Source organism: Canis lupus, chromosome 11 (genome assembly GCF_003254725.2).
Source record: "Canis lupus dingo isolate Sandy chromosome 11, ASM325472v2, whole genome shotgun sequence".
Classification (NCBI taxonomy): domain Eukaryota; kingdom Metazoa; phylum Chordata; class Mammalia; order Carnivora; family Canidae; genus Canis; species Canis lupus.
The window spans coordinates 16,619,098-16,634,186 of NC_064253.1; the positions used below are offsets into that span (position 1 = coordinate 16,619,098).

The following is a 15,089-nucleotide window of genomic DNA, read 5'->3' on the forward strand; positions in this document are numbered from 1 at the left end:
ACACTCTTCTGGTGTCCTCATCCAATCCTGTGACTTTTCAATGATGATCTGTTTGCCAGCAATGTATAGCCATGGCTCATGAACACATCTGTGCATCTACTGTTACCACTTGAAAGGCTGATACGTTTCTCACAGTTTAAGTTGGTCAAAACAATTTTTATTCTTCTGTGCCTCCCACCACACCTGTTTCTTCCAGTTTTTTCCTTACCAGTTCATAGTCGCATCACCCATTTATTCAGTTAAACTCCTGGGACTCAGTTTCTACCTGAGAAGTGCTGAGGTAAACAGGCAAAGTGGCTGTGGTTGCTGTACATGGCATGGACTGTGGCACACCTCATAAAACTCTTAACATTTTAAATTCCTGAAGTCATCTTAGAGATCCAGCCCTACCTTCTCCCTCTAAAGATAAATTAACTGAGGTCCAAGTATGTTAAAAACAATGTGGCCAAGTCACAGGGCTGTCCAACTAGTGACAGGGCTCTAGAGATGATCCTCCTCTTCCTCTCCTCATTTATGAAATGATAAAAAAATGGGAACACTAACTTATTCTTTTACTTTGCTAAACAAGCAGAATTGTTTCAAGGAGTTGTTCCCTATTTCTAAATTAAGTGTTTTAGATTTACAGGATACAGAATTATGATCACCAAGAAGGCATATATTCTAGGACAGGCACAATTGGCACTGCATTATCCCAAATGCTTATGCTGGCATGGCCTCTAAAGGAGAAGAAATCCAGCTGTAGCACCCTTGAAACAGCTAGAAAAATAGTTGGCTTGAAGTGAGGGTGATTTGGGAATAGTGCTGTAAACCTGTCTGAGGCAGAAGTGTTAGATAAACAGCCATGCTCCTGGAGAGCCTTACCAACACAGCCCTCTCCGTCCGGACGTCGGGTCATCCCGGGGGGGCAGATGCACATGAAGGTGCCGATCAGATTCTTGCACATCATGCCTCTGGATTCACAGTCATGGAGCCCTTCAGCACATTCATCCAGATCTAGAAAATATTTTTAATAGGAAAAAAAGAATTCTCAGCAGCAGGCTACTGTCTCGGATTTGAAGTCTTAGTTTTGATTTTCTGGCTCTTAAGAATTTTCCTGTGTGATGGATAAAGGAGGAGCCCAAGATTTTCCAACTCCTGGCTATACTATAAATTTATACAAGTTTCAGCATTGGGCCTAATGAAAACAGGTTCAGGAAAGGACAGTCTTTGCTTTAATAAGAGCCCAGAAGTGTGACAATGGTAGGTTCTTCAACTTGTCTTATCTTTGATTTGCTTGGGCAGACCATCCAGTGTCTTGTCACCTAAGGTATGGAAATCTACCAGCACAGGGCTGTCTGATATACCTCTGCAAACTCTAGAAGAAAGCAGAGAACTATAAAATCACTAAAATGTATTTCCAGTGTGGCAAATAAAGTTTTAACTACTCTCTTGTCCATGGCCTTACCTTTGCACATCTTCTGGTCTTCCCTGAGGGCATAGCCAATTGGGCACGTGCATTCATAGGACCCGAAGGTATTCATGCAGCGGAAAGCGCACAGCAGTGGGTTCTGGGCACACTCATTGATATCTGGTCAAGGAAAAAGGCAGGCATATACTGAGCCTAGAGTTTTAGTTGTCTGTTTATGTAAACACCGATGTGTTCACTCAGCTGACATAGAGAAAGCCGCTACTGCTACGGAGAAGTAGGTATCCTAACTCATCCTCCAACAAATAGCAACTATAAACTCTAAAAATAAAATACAAAATCAACTCCCTAAGTAGTTTCCAGCAGTGAGTTGAAACTCAGCAAACCACCAGCAGGAAAGAAGTTACTAGTGTTTTTGTTTATTTTTGTTTTTCTGAAATTACCCTGTGGATGGCCATAGTCCTGGCAGCAGCAGCACCTGGCAGCTACATCTTCACTAAAAACTTCCTGAGCTTCTATCCAGAGCAATTAGGGGAGGGAGCTAGGGCCAACCAAGGCTACTCAAGAGTGAGAGGGAAGCCCAGACAGGAGAGGGCTAGAGATAGAGACACTTCTTCTTTCTTCTTCTTTCTTCTTCTTTCTTTCTTCCTTCTTCCTTCTTCCTTCTCCTTCTTCTTCTTCTTCCTTCTTCCTTCTTCTTTCTTCTTTCTTCTTCTTCTTCTTTTTTCATATAAAAGCTCAAGTTGCTGACTTAACCATGCATGTGTAGGACAAAATCAAAGAAGCTAGCCACACTGGGGCTTACAGAACAAAATGAAATCTGAGCCACTGGCTTCCACAGGCCCGACTCTGCTTTTATGTTCATCCTGGTTAACTGCATACTAAGACAAAAGCATCTACATTCTTCGAAGTAACATAACTGATTCCAGAAGATATCACTCGTAACATCCATGGTATAATCCAAAACTAACCAACATGCCAAGAAGCAAAAAAAATGTGACACCAACTTCAAGTGAAAAATGCCACCACAGATGTCAACTCTGAACTGACCAAAATGCCGAACTCAGACAAAGGCTTTAAGGCAGTGACTGGGACTATGCTCACCAGGGTAAAGGAACAGATATTTGTGATGAACATAACCATCAGTAGACTGTCAAAGCATTAGGAGTAAAAGCTGAGACATTAAAAAAAACCCCACCTTTTTCTACAACAAGAAAAAATAATATTTAAGAAAAATATCACTTACCTTCACAATTCATCATGGGCCCTGGCTCAAAGCCTTCATTGCAATTGCATTCAAAACTCCCAATAACATTGGTGCATGTACCATTCCCACATGGATTGCCAATTGAACATTCGTCAGTGTCTGAGAAAAGAATAAAACAGTGCACCCAAATTTGTAGTTTTAGTTTAATACAAACATGCCCATGAATATCCACCTAGCCCTCAGAACTTTCCAGGATCCCTGGGCCTACCTGACTCTGCACCCTCCCTGGCCTTGGCTGGCTGGCTGAACTTTATTCTGTGCAGAGGAGCTCAAAGGATCAAGTGCACCCTGCTCTGAGTCCCCAGACAGCCATGTTTTCCCTAAAAATTACAAACCCATAGAGGGATGTGGTCTTCTGCTACAAGAACAAGTGTGGAAAGTCAAAGTAAAATGGACCTATTTCCCCTTACTGGTTTTGGCAACAAAGCTCTAGGCAAATCAAAGTTTAAATATTTGGTTGAAGGCAGAGGTTGGGCAACTCTCTCCATATTCACATAAACCAGATCTACTGGAAAATATAAGACTGGAGAAGAAAAAGCAGTTATTAGCCACTTATAATACTGGCTCTGTAAAACCTACCACTATCCAGGGTGCCTTTGGAGAACTTTTGTTGAAAAGAGAACTGGAACAGAACCTTCAAAGTGTGTAATGTGGAGTCAGCACTCACCCACACAGCGTACTCCAGTGTAATCCAGGTTGTAACCCATTGGACATTCACAGCGAAAAGACCCGTCTGTATTGATACACTGACCATTTGAACAAATGCCTGGGCTCTCAAGGCATTCGTTGACGTCTAAAATATAGAATCATCCATTAACTTCCTCAATATAAAAAGATAGGTCAAATCTGTGTATATCTATTCAAGGGAGACTTAAAAATTATAAAACATGTAAACATTTTTTGTATCAGATAAATACATACTATATTTCATATACAATGTAGTCTCATGATAAATATAGTACATATGGTACATAATACTGTACATATACAAGGAAAACATACTGTATGTTATATAGTAAAATATGATTTATAGAATACATGTGCAATGATCTGTTTATATAAAAAAAGATTATAAGAATAAAATACATCAAACCACACCTTCACGAGTATCATGAAGACTCGGAACAGTTCCATGGCCGTAAGGACACAAGTCCTGGAATGCAACTATAGAGAATACAAATTCCCCATTAGTGCAGAGTCTCAGCTGTCAGAGAACTTCAGAACTGATTAATGGTATACATGAAATTTAGCCTTATTTTTCATCTACAAAGCTGCTTTTAACAGGAGTCTTAATTTATTTTTATGATTTACTTCAAAAGCAGCCCTGAGCCCATTTAGAGAAGGTTACTCAAGCTTGTACAGCACCTTCCAGGGTGCCGCCTACCAATGGCTTCAGGTTCTATCTGTTTGCTCACTTCCCGAGGAACAGCCAGAGCCATCTCTGCCCAGGACAAACAGGAGCTACCTGGGACCTGGAGACCAGGTCTGAGACCAGGTCTGAGCCGCCTGACCCCTTGGCTGTTCTAACCCAGGACCCATGAGCCTCCTGGTCTCCTCCTGCAAAGGGCCCTTGGCCGACTCAGGTCCTTGTGATTTTATGTAAGATTCTGAGGGTGGCAGCCCGAGATTTGATCCCCACATGGGACTCTGGTGGCAGCTGGGAACAGAATTTTCATCCCCTCCTGCTCTATACCTCTCAAAAGCCAGTAATACTAACCTCAGGGGACAGAACTGAAGTACCAACAACACTACCTGCGCTCACACGTGCTGAGTACGCAGGTGGAGTGGAGTCCCTCAGACTCCATTGCTCACTGAACTTTCCAGTTTATACATGAGGGAAGAATTTCACCTTCAAAATATTTCTAAGGTATACAGCCAGAGTGACTGACAATCAGGCCCCAAGCTGCACAAAGTGGTATTTTATGGGGTTGCTCTTACCTTCATCATCTTTGGGGCATAGCTCACAGGGGTCCCCCCAGCCCTCTCCTGGCATTTTACTGCAGCAGCACTTGGCCTTGGTGGTATTGAAAGCTTTAGGGACAGAACACTTGCCGTTTTCAAAGTTTGTGAAGCAGAAACTCTGGCGGGTATCTAGTTAAGAAAGCAAGCATCACAGGCCTCCTTACTGGTCATTTAAAAAGATAGACTACTTCATTTTTTTAAAAAAGTGTTTTATTTATTTATTCATGAGAGAGACACAGACACAGAGGGAGAAGTAGGCTCCATGCGGGGAGCCCGATATGAGACTTGATCCCAGGACCCCGGGACATGACCTGAGCTTACTAAAGGCAGACACTCAACCACTGAGACACTCAGGTGCCCCTCCACTGCTGATTTCACATGCCAACTTAAACTGACCTGTCTATAAAATTTTATGTAATTATTTAAAATGTTTAAAATGTTTTTATAATATTCCTAAGAAACCTGAGAAATTATGTTCACTATTAAGATGATTTCTGTATCTCTTCTTCCATTGCCATGTTATAGCCTAACAAAAACATTTATGTAACTTTCAGTAAGTCTATTCACATTAACAGCAATTCATGTACCAGTGTACAAAAAAATCTATACCAATTAAAAATGGAACAGTGAAGCAATAATAAGAAGCAAATACATACAAATAGTCATTTTTTAGTGTGACATTAAGAAAATGTGGAAACAAAGCCAAAAATTCCAAGTACTGTAAAAGTGTCCAGCACATACAGTTTTGAGACCTGTATTTTTAACATAATGTATTTGCCATATTCATGTACTTTGTAGTAACAAACACTAGCAGGATAGTATTCACTGTCCAGTTGTCAAGTTCCTAAGGGCAAATTATGACAGAGAAGTCACTGCAATGCTTACCAAAGCATCTCCGGCCATTATCAGACAGTACGAATCCAGGGGGACAGATGCACTGGAAGCCCCCAGGAGTATTGGTGCAAGAACCAAAGAGACAGATGTTGGGATCTTCATCACATTCATTTATATCTGGACAAGAGCAGGAGAATGTATTAATTTAAGCAAATCAATTCACTGTTCAGTCTTTGAAAATAAACGTGTCCATACTACAACAATCTGCTATCCATTGATCACTTAGTATGAAACAAGGTAGCATATATTGTGTATATGTAACTTAACCTTTAAAAGTAAACTATTATTGCTTCAAAAGTCAAAGATTCCATCCAGTTTCAATCAACCATGCAGCCCAGACACCCAAGGAGAACTCCAGCTCCCTGCAGCTGATCCCTAGGGTGGCGTGTATGTCCACCTGTCACATGTGATCAGTTCAATATCCTACAGGTGTCAGAGCCTCAGCTGGGCTCCTCATCTGATGTTAGCCTAGGATCCCTGAGTCAAATTCATTCCTCCCCGACTCCAAATGCAGGCAGCCTGTGACCTGTCACTTCCACCTCCTCTGTGGATTACCATAAACCTTCTAGGGTACTGCTGCTTCCTTCTCACATCCCTGCGTGCTGCCAGCAGGCGGGTCTTTCTAAAACACACATGCACTTGAAAACTTGTGCCTATGGAACCAGGGAGACTCAGACATGGGTTGAGAATTTCATCATTCCCACCTCAACCCAGAAAGGCTCCTTGAGATAAGTAAGGATTCCTTACCAGCGATATTTGCGCCCCCCCCCCCCCTTTTTTCGTTGGAAGTGCTTATTCAGTGAGTTATTTTACCTAAGTGAGTCAATGTTACATAGTTCCAGCCACATTACAGTGTAAGCTCTGGGAAGACATGACCCATCTGTCCAGGTCACTGCTGCACAGCCCAGTCTAGTACGGTGTCAGGCACATCCTACATTCTCCATTTATATTTGCAGAATTTTAGTGAGTGAGTCACACCATGCTGTTTCTTAAAAACCAACCAACCAACCAACCTGTAGTGGTCCACACTACCTGCAGGTCTGAGTTCAATCTCTGAAGCCAGGTCACTCAGTGCCTCTAACCATACTCCAGTTGCCTCTGTGTCCCAGTGGCCTCCTCTGTTCTTTCTTTTCTCTGATTAATAAATTCCTGTCTAACATTTAGGAGCAACCCCAAATGTCACCAGTCCATTGTGGTGAGCTTCCCTGACTTGTTATCTATCACCATCATCACAGCCCCACCCTGTGCTCCCACAGCCCTCTAGAGGATGCGCCTCTAGCTTGGCGTTGGTCTCAGTGCGTTGCAAGGCTATCTTTACAAGATAGGTTTACTTACAAAATACATCTTTTCTTTTATGTAGGAGGTTACACAGCGGCAAGAACTGTATCTTTTTGTATTCCTAGCACCTAAAAGGTACCAGTCATTTGCTGTAACCTACAGTGAAAGGTGTAATTAATTTGTGTGTGTGTGTACATGTGTGATACATATATGTTTGCAGGTTTGTGTAAGTGTGTGTACAGTTGTGTTAGGAATCTTTTCATCTGGGTAAAGTTGGTAGAAAAGACTCTAGTCTGAAGGAAATAGTCTTACAGTGAAGTCAAGTAAAAATATATATTTTTTCCTCCGGAGATGCGAAATAGGAGTGTGGCTCATGATGGGGATGGGGAAGAAAAAAAATCTTATGCAGTTTAATAAAATGTCGCTGAATCACAGATTTTTTTTTTCACTAAGAGAAAAGGTAGCTGAGCCTTTCTGATACAGAAAAGTATAACTTTTTCTTTTCCCTTCTCCTGGCTGACAAACTAGTACTTTCATTGTTCCATAAAGGGATGGCCTATAGGGATAGAGAAGAACTGAGATTAAGTACCAAAGAAAGAAAATGAAAGAACCTTTTACTTTTCAAGAAAGTTGTTAGTAAGATGTATCTAGTATGTATCATTTTTTAAGTATTAAAAACATTGGGCAGTTTTATAGGGCACTATACAGATCAAGAAAGGGAAAAGATATAAAGACCAAGCTGGAATGACTTGGGGTATCTGTTATATGAAATCACATGGTCTGAAAATAATTAACTTTGATGAAGTAAACTGTCTCCTTCAGTTCTGTCTATCTGAGTCCCTGGAAAGTGAACAGTAGAGCTACAGAGATTTTTTTTTTAATTGGATAACACGAAGGCAAAAAAACCCCTCAGCAATCATTTCATGTTAGAAGAACCACACCAAGATAGTGCTTCTGAATTTCAGCAAGACTGTAAAAAATAATTTGTATAAAAGTGAAATTAAGTAACTGTAAAAAGGTCGGCCTTCATCGTGTTCACCAGGCAATTCTGGGATCCACTTTTGATGTGGTTACCGCATTCTTGTATGCTGGAGGAGTTTCAGCAGAAAAACATCTGTTATGACAAATGGATTAATATTTTCTGTTTTGACATGAGGCCTTCCCAAGGAAAAAAATGTCTCAACAGTATGGTCAAGATTTTCTGCTCCACATTTCTGGGACTCTAGACACCTTTAATAGCTGTTTTAAAATTGGTTGCCAAAGATTACAATTTTTGTACTCTCCTGAAATTCAGTAGAAAATCTCTGTTGACATTTGGAAAAAAGATTAGAGTGCACTGAAAATTCTTTGACTAGGATAACATTTCTGTTAATGAAAACCCCCCACACATCCATAAATTCTTTGTTCCCACCACTCCACCTTCAAATCGATTCTGATGGTTCAGTAAAGCAGATGTAGGCAGCTGTATGTTTACTTCCTTGGGTCAGCATGCCTGCAGGGGTTGGATTTAGTATACTTCTATTGGGTCTGGACCATGGCTTAGACCCAACAGCTTGTGGAACTTATAACAACTGTTACCCTTACCGATGCAGTTCTCGCTTTTCACTTCATACCCTGGGGGACAGATGCATCTGAAGGACCCCTCTAAGTTCTGACAGGTACCAGGAGAACAAGAACCAGGAAGAGCGACACACTCATTGGTATCTTTCAAGAGAAACGAGAGAAAAAAGGATTTAACTATGAGGTAATTGTTGCCAAATGGCATTAACATGAATTCAACTTTGTCTCTCTGTCAGGTCACGATGGACAAATACGCCCTGAGATACTCTTTTGACATCTTGGGTACTAGTCATGTGGCAAGAGGCTGATTGTCCTGATTTGTTTCCTTTGTCTCCTTTTACGGTGACATGGATAGCCCCAAGCTCTCACCCAATAAAAACATTTCGGACAAGTCATTTCCAATTTTTGGCATATTCCTTATCCCCATATTTCCCATGGCATCTTATTTTGGTCAAGTACTCAGATCATCAAATGAAATGAGAAAGAGCTTCCAAGTGTGTGTGTGGGGTGGTGGGGAGTCACATCATTGCTTAACAAAACAACACAAAGACTGTTCACTATGTAGATACTTACCTATACAGTTCTTGCCATCTGGAGTAAGTTCATAACCTTCATTACATAAACACTTGAAGGAGCCAATTTCATTGAAACACCGTCCATTTCTGCACACCTGACCAAAAAAGGAGCTGCACTCATCTATATCTGTAAGCAAATGGGAATGAGCTTTTCAGAGACAGCTCTTACACAATGTATTGTGTTACACATTGCGTTGTAAAAACATATTCATTGGCACGCATTTACAAACATGCTTCATTACAATTCCTCATCGACACACAGAATAAACAGCTCCTGGTGTAAGGACTGCGTGACTAATAAGGTCACAGAGATCCCTAGTATATTTCAACCACAAGTTTTCATATTAATATAACTCAAATTTATAGCCAGATAAAAACTGAAGGTTTATGGTGAAGCTTTCCATTCTTCTCGAATGAAAAATATTTCTTTTCTTGGAGACCAGAAAGTATAGACTTAACCTGATGGCCTAGTTTGCAGATGACTTTACTTGGAGAGAAGTGGACTATATTCAAAGGATAAATAATGGACCATATTAAATACTGAAAAAATTAAATTATGTTAAAAATATTCTAGAACTCCTAACATATATTTTGCTGACAAAATATAGAATTTGGAAGAAAAAAATCTTAGGTTTTAGTGAAACTTAGAGCTGACTGTATTGGACTAATTATTAATTACTGTAGGTTTTTAAAAAAGATTTCATTTATTTATTCATGAGAGACACAGAGAAAGAAGCAGAGACATGGCAGAGGGACAAGCAGACTCCCTGTGGGGAGCTTGATGCAGGACTCAATTCCAGGACCTGGGGATCACAGACTGAGTGGAAGGCAGATGCTCAACCACTGAGCAACCCAGGTGCCCCAATTACTATAGGTTTTTGAAGGCTGTGTTTTGATAAATGCCTTATCAGTGTCTTTAATTCTCCCTGGTTGTATAAAGAGTCTGAGAAATTAGACAAGAGGGTGGTAGTTGAAAAAAATGTCCAGTTAGCTCTAAATTTTTTCACAGTGGCAGTACCTGGGGGAAAAAACAACAACCACCACCACAACGGGGGCACCAGGGCGGCTCAGTTGTTTCAGCATCTGACTCCTAACTTCTGTTCAGGTCATCATCTCAGGGTCCTGGGATTGAACCCCTCATCATGTGGTTCCCTGCTCATTACGGAATCTGCTTGAAATGCCCCTCCCCTAATTCGTGTGTGTGCTCTCTCAAATAAATAAGTAAATAAATATAAAACAAAACAAAACAAAATGAGAGGAACGTGTGCTGGTGTAAATCAGGAGGTCAGAGGTGGGTCTGTGCTGTGCGGATCCCATAATGGTAGAAAGCCAGAGTCACTGTCACATTCCTCACAGGACCCCGTGTATGGCCAACAAGACATGTGGTCAGCATCTATCTGTCCCTTCTCTTGCCATGTCCTCCACAGACTTATGGAACCTTCCCTACTCACTATTAATCCTGTTTTAATCATTGTTGTTTAGGAGCAAACTATAAAATTCTGTACCATGCATAGGAGATATTTTCCCCTGAAAACTTATAGTTGTTCAGAATGGAAGTCAAACAGGTATCTGAGGGCCAACTTGGAGACCTAGCCTCCCAATCCACCGTTTCTGTGCGAAAATACATCCTGGTTTCAAAGGCTGATAGAAAATGAAGTTTCAAAATACGACATGTTTTTAAGTTGGAGATTCTGACAGTCAAGAATGCATTATTTGGAATACCTGGAATAGCACTGAAACAATGACAGGTCTATCTTTGATTCCATTTAAGGAATAAAAACCAACCCAACCCGTAGAGCAATCCCAGTAGATTTACTATCATCTGCATGGCCTTTTCCCCTCATCCACCGGTTGATTGACAGAAGTACTCAACACAGCAGATGGTTGTGTGATTATTTAAGCCAGTACTATGGCTGTAGTTAGCTAGAAATTAGTTACTGTTATTACATACCTTTCAGCACATATTTACAATTTTAATGATAAAAACATTTGATTTACTCTTTGGTTTTATTCCTTATTTCAGTTTAATGTGTGGACATGAAATAGTATCAACAAAGGACTGAGTACTTACCCAGGCAATCATTATTATGAGTGAGTTCAAACCCTGGGTAGCAGAGACAGTTATAGGATCCAACTGTGTTTTTACAGGTTCCATTTCCACATGGATGCCGCTCACACTCATCAACATCTACAAAGAAACATTGGCTCCAACGAATTCAATTTTTAACTAGAAAAACACAGCCTGTTAAACATTTACATTTTTTAAAAAATCTACTGACTCACTTGGGACTTTCCTCATTCAATGCAGAGGACCTCATATTTATTTCAGGAAAATGAGTATGGGATAAAAAAAAAAACTCTAAAACTATAAGATAAAGTGCTGCTGAGTGACTTACAGGCTCATATAATACTCAGAACTGAGCTAAGCAAGTATTACCTTAAGTGCAGATGTTTTAAGGAATGGGTTTGAACTTGTAAGGAAATCCATCTTTTGAAACACTAAAAAATTTGTTCTATTAAAGCATGATCAACACCATTCCCTCAGAAATTTACATATCTTAATTTGATCAGTACAGCAAAGGAAATATTTGTTTCCTAAATTTTATGGACTAATAGAATCTAAATTGAAGAAGTCTATTAGAACTCAGTATTATTAGCCTTCAAAAAATGGAATTAAAAAATGTTCAGAAGGGTCATCCTAATATAAGAGAACAGATTCCTTAGACAATGAATTCTAGCTGTTGAAACTCTACTTCTATGCAAAAAAAGGAGGAAAGCTGTGTTTGAGAGAGATATTATCAAGGAGTCTCACTCACTTTTATCATGAATGAATTCTTAGGATCGAGGGCATGTTTTCTCCATATGAATTTCAGAATCAAATCTCTCTCTCTCTCTCTCTTAAGCAAATCATGTTCTTTCTCACACAGAGTACAGCCAGGAGAAGTATGTATGAGCAAGCATTCTCAGAAGGTTCATGTATATGGGGCTAGATCATTTGTCCTTCATACAAGCATCCCCTAGAGAGTTTTTCCCACCACCATAGCTGGAGTCCATGGGGGAACTCTTAGGAGACAGTAGATGAACAAAGACGTTCTCCAGGTGGTCCTTATTGTATGGATGGGTCATAAAGGAAACTAGTTCTGTAGTACTGAAATCTGACTTTATCATTCATATACATAGTACCTTTAACACCAAAATAGTAGATGCACAACTTCAGCTTTTTTTAAACTGAAGATGTATTATTAATTATAAATAGCTAAGTTTTAAATTTAATTTTTCTCTTTCAAGCGCAATGCATGGAGAACTCTTTCAGCCAAGATAGAACCTGTTGTTGACATCAGACTGAAGGAGTTATGCTGAGTTCCAAGGTTGGGCTCCCAGGTGGCAAGCCCATCTGCCTTTGAAATCTCTTCCCATGTCAGCTCAGCAAGTAGTTACTGAACACCACCACTGCTCAGCTAACCATTACACAAGCTACTGGAACATTTTGAAGAGTTTTGCCACATTTGCTTCTGAACATATTTTTAAGAGTTAAGACACAAAAGCAGTAGGTTAAGTCTCATGTAGTCAATGATTCAGGGAAAAAGTGTATAAATGTATGTATGCGTGTATCTCTGTATTTGTTTCAATACTGTTCCTCTTACTACTACTATGCCCTTGAGTTCTTGCAGCTGGAAAGGTTTTCTTGAGTGGGAACAGAGAAGGAGAGAGGGCATCCGGTTACCGTGGTGACTTCCATATAACCCTGAGTGTCCCAGAGTGCACGGTAAGTGTGTGAAAGGCATCTGAGCAAAAAGGCTGTCTGTGAACAGTGAACCAAAGAACATACTACAGTGTGTCCCTGCTCACAAATCTTACATTGAATGAAGACATGAAGAGTTTAACCTAGCTAACTTTTTGGGAGACTGTTTCTGACAGAGACATGGAAGAAGTCACACGACAAGTGGCCAACCCGTGAGCTCTCTTGGAGTCTCAGTTCATTGCAGTCCTGGGACTCAGGTCCCTCCGCTTACCCATGCACATAGTCTGGTCCTGGGAAGCCTTAAAGCCATTGTGGCAGATGCACTGGTAACTTCCTTGCAAATCAACACACAGGCCATGACTGCAAACATTAGGAATTTCTAAACATTCGTTGCGATCTAAAACAAAAAATAGAACACATGTTACACATAACTGATTTTTATTAAGATTCCTTCATTTTTTTCACAGGCCTGTTTCTATAACCTGCTATTAATTATTAAAGGCAGGCTGAAAATGAACCATAACAATGGCCAAATCAAAAGAAGTGAGGCTTGAAAATACCCAAGACCTAAAAAAAGAAAAAAAAGCAAAAAAAAAAAAAAAGCTCATTTTTCTATGCTGATGGGTATCTCAAAGATACTATTTTATTTTAGGTCTAATCCTAGGAAAATCCATTGAAGAGATTTCTTTTTTCCTCACAAATTAATCTAAAATATATGGTGGAACAGATTCGGTAGAAATGAAAAGGTTTACTTAGAAAGTCTTTAAAAAGTTCTCTCTGAAAATATGTTTTAATAGGAAAGCACAGCAGACTTCTTAGTGGAGGAGAAGGGGAAGAAGGCCGTGCAGCCTCTCTCACCTACGCAGGCTCCGTTGGGGGACAACTTGAAGCCCGCTGCACATTCGCAGCGGTAACTGCCTGGGCTGTTGAGGCAGTCTGCATGCCGCTGGCACAGATTGTCACCATTGCTGCACTCATCAATGTCTGAAAGAACAACGAGTCCATGGTAAGAATTTGCTTATGGCATTCGTATTACCATAGCGTCACCAGGGTGGTGACCCACTCCTTGAGGCCATAGAAGACATGGTACAAATCAGAAGAGTATCTAAAACCCATTTGTGTCCACCAAACTGGTTTGGCTGGAGGTCATGCATCATGACAATTACCTTCGCAGACCAGGAGCAGGTCGTTGTAACTGAATCCTGTAGGGCATTCACAGCGGAAACTGCCAATCTGGTTGATGCACACACCATTTGCACAAATGCCTGGGATCTCTTTACATTCATCAATGTCTAAAATCGAACAGATTCGGTAAAAAATATATGCAGTTCTGCTTAACATATTTACCATAAAAACCTTGATAATGCTACATGTACGCTGAAGTGAGAACATACACTCAGCATCACAAAAATAAATTAAACATCGCTAAAAATGATTTTTTGGTTTATAAAACCATATAGGCGATAAGACTGACTACTTTCCTTTGAACAGTTATTGTAGCTGATCAAATATACCAAGAGATTTTAGTGTCAATGTAGCAAATAAACTTCCTGGGGAATCAAGCTTCTTCTTCAAGTTATGTTTCAGGCTCCCTTAACTGTTGCTACTCATCTAATGAAGAAAGCTAAGTTCTCTTAATTTTTATGCTTGCACTGATAGTAGAGACTGAAAATTATATTGTTTACTTAATCTTTGAGGGAGAAAGTAGAATGAACAGCAGAAAGTACATTCAGAAGAAAATGATTTGTATAATCAATAATCTTCCAACTTCCTAGGTAGATCAGTAGAAAGGGATACTGCAAAAATACACCAAAAATGTAAGTATATCGTTATGAAAACAGCATAGAGGGTACAGGAAGGTGAATTATCTAGAGTCATGTAATATAATATTCATGAGAAGGAAAACTAAGGTTTTAGCCTGATGTGTAATGAAATTTTGAGACAGTCTTATAGCTATCATAACCCAATCACCAAACTATGCTGACGGAATAAGACCCTTACTAAAACTTGGGTAGAGTCTATAAACGTATTAGTTCCTTCTTGTCTAAACTGTACTAGTTCAGAATCCAGATTATTGTATTTTATGGCACTTTAAAAACACCAAAGAGACTTTTACACAGTGCTATCTATATATATTAAAATAAACCTAATCTGGAAAAACTTACCAACAGCTTTTCCAGTGTGGATGTCAAAGGTGAATCCAGGGATATTTCCACATATGGTTTTAAAGTCAGCTTAAAAATATAAACAATGCAAATATGCTCTTAAAATTCTCAAACTCCTTCCAAATAAAATTTTGCATAGTATTACTTGCACTGACAAATATATTTTGTATTACTCACAACCAGACGTTTTAATTTCAGTTATATTTATTTGATAACAGTACCAGCTTCTGCCAGAAGTGGA

At 39.8% G+C, this 15,089-nt stretch overlaps 1 protein-coding gene across 2 annotated transcripts in view; it reads right to left on the reverse strand.

The window, feature by feature from the left end:
* The window catches only part of FBN2 (fibrillin 2), a 239,987-nt gene that overhangs the window by 24,079 nt on the left and 200,819 nt on the right, over nt 1–15,089 (reverse strand). For both annotated transcript variants that reach the window (XM_025433409.3, XM_049116030.1), the window contains 14 exons: nt 14,849–14,917; nt 13,850–13,975; nt 13,542–13,667; nt 12,955–13,080; nt 11,013–11,129; nt 8,940–9,068; nt 8,391–8,510; nt 5,520–5,645; nt 4,611–4,763; nt 3,771–3,836; nt 3,340–3,465; nt 2,652–2,771; nt 1,445–1,567; nt 862–993 (listed from right to left, as the gene is read on the reverse strand). In XM_025433409.3, coding sequence (XP_025289194.2) covers nt 862–993; nt 1,445–1,567; nt 2,652–2,771; nt 3,340–3,465; nt 3,771–3,836; nt 4,611–4,763; nt 5,520–5,645; nt 8,391–8,510; nt 8,940–9,068; nt 11,013–11,129; nt 12,955–13,080; nt 13,542–13,667; nt 13,850–13,975; nt 14,849–14,917 — 1,659 coding nt within the window. The remainder of the gene's footprint in view (nt 1–861; nt 994–1,444; nt 1,568–2,651; nt 2,772–3,339; nt 3,466–3,770; nt 3,837–4,610; nt 4,764–5,519; nt 5,646–8,390; nt 8,511–8,939; nt 9,069–11,012; nt 11,130–12,954; nt 13,081–13,541; nt 13,668–13,849; nt 13,976–14,848; nt 14,918–15,089) is intronic.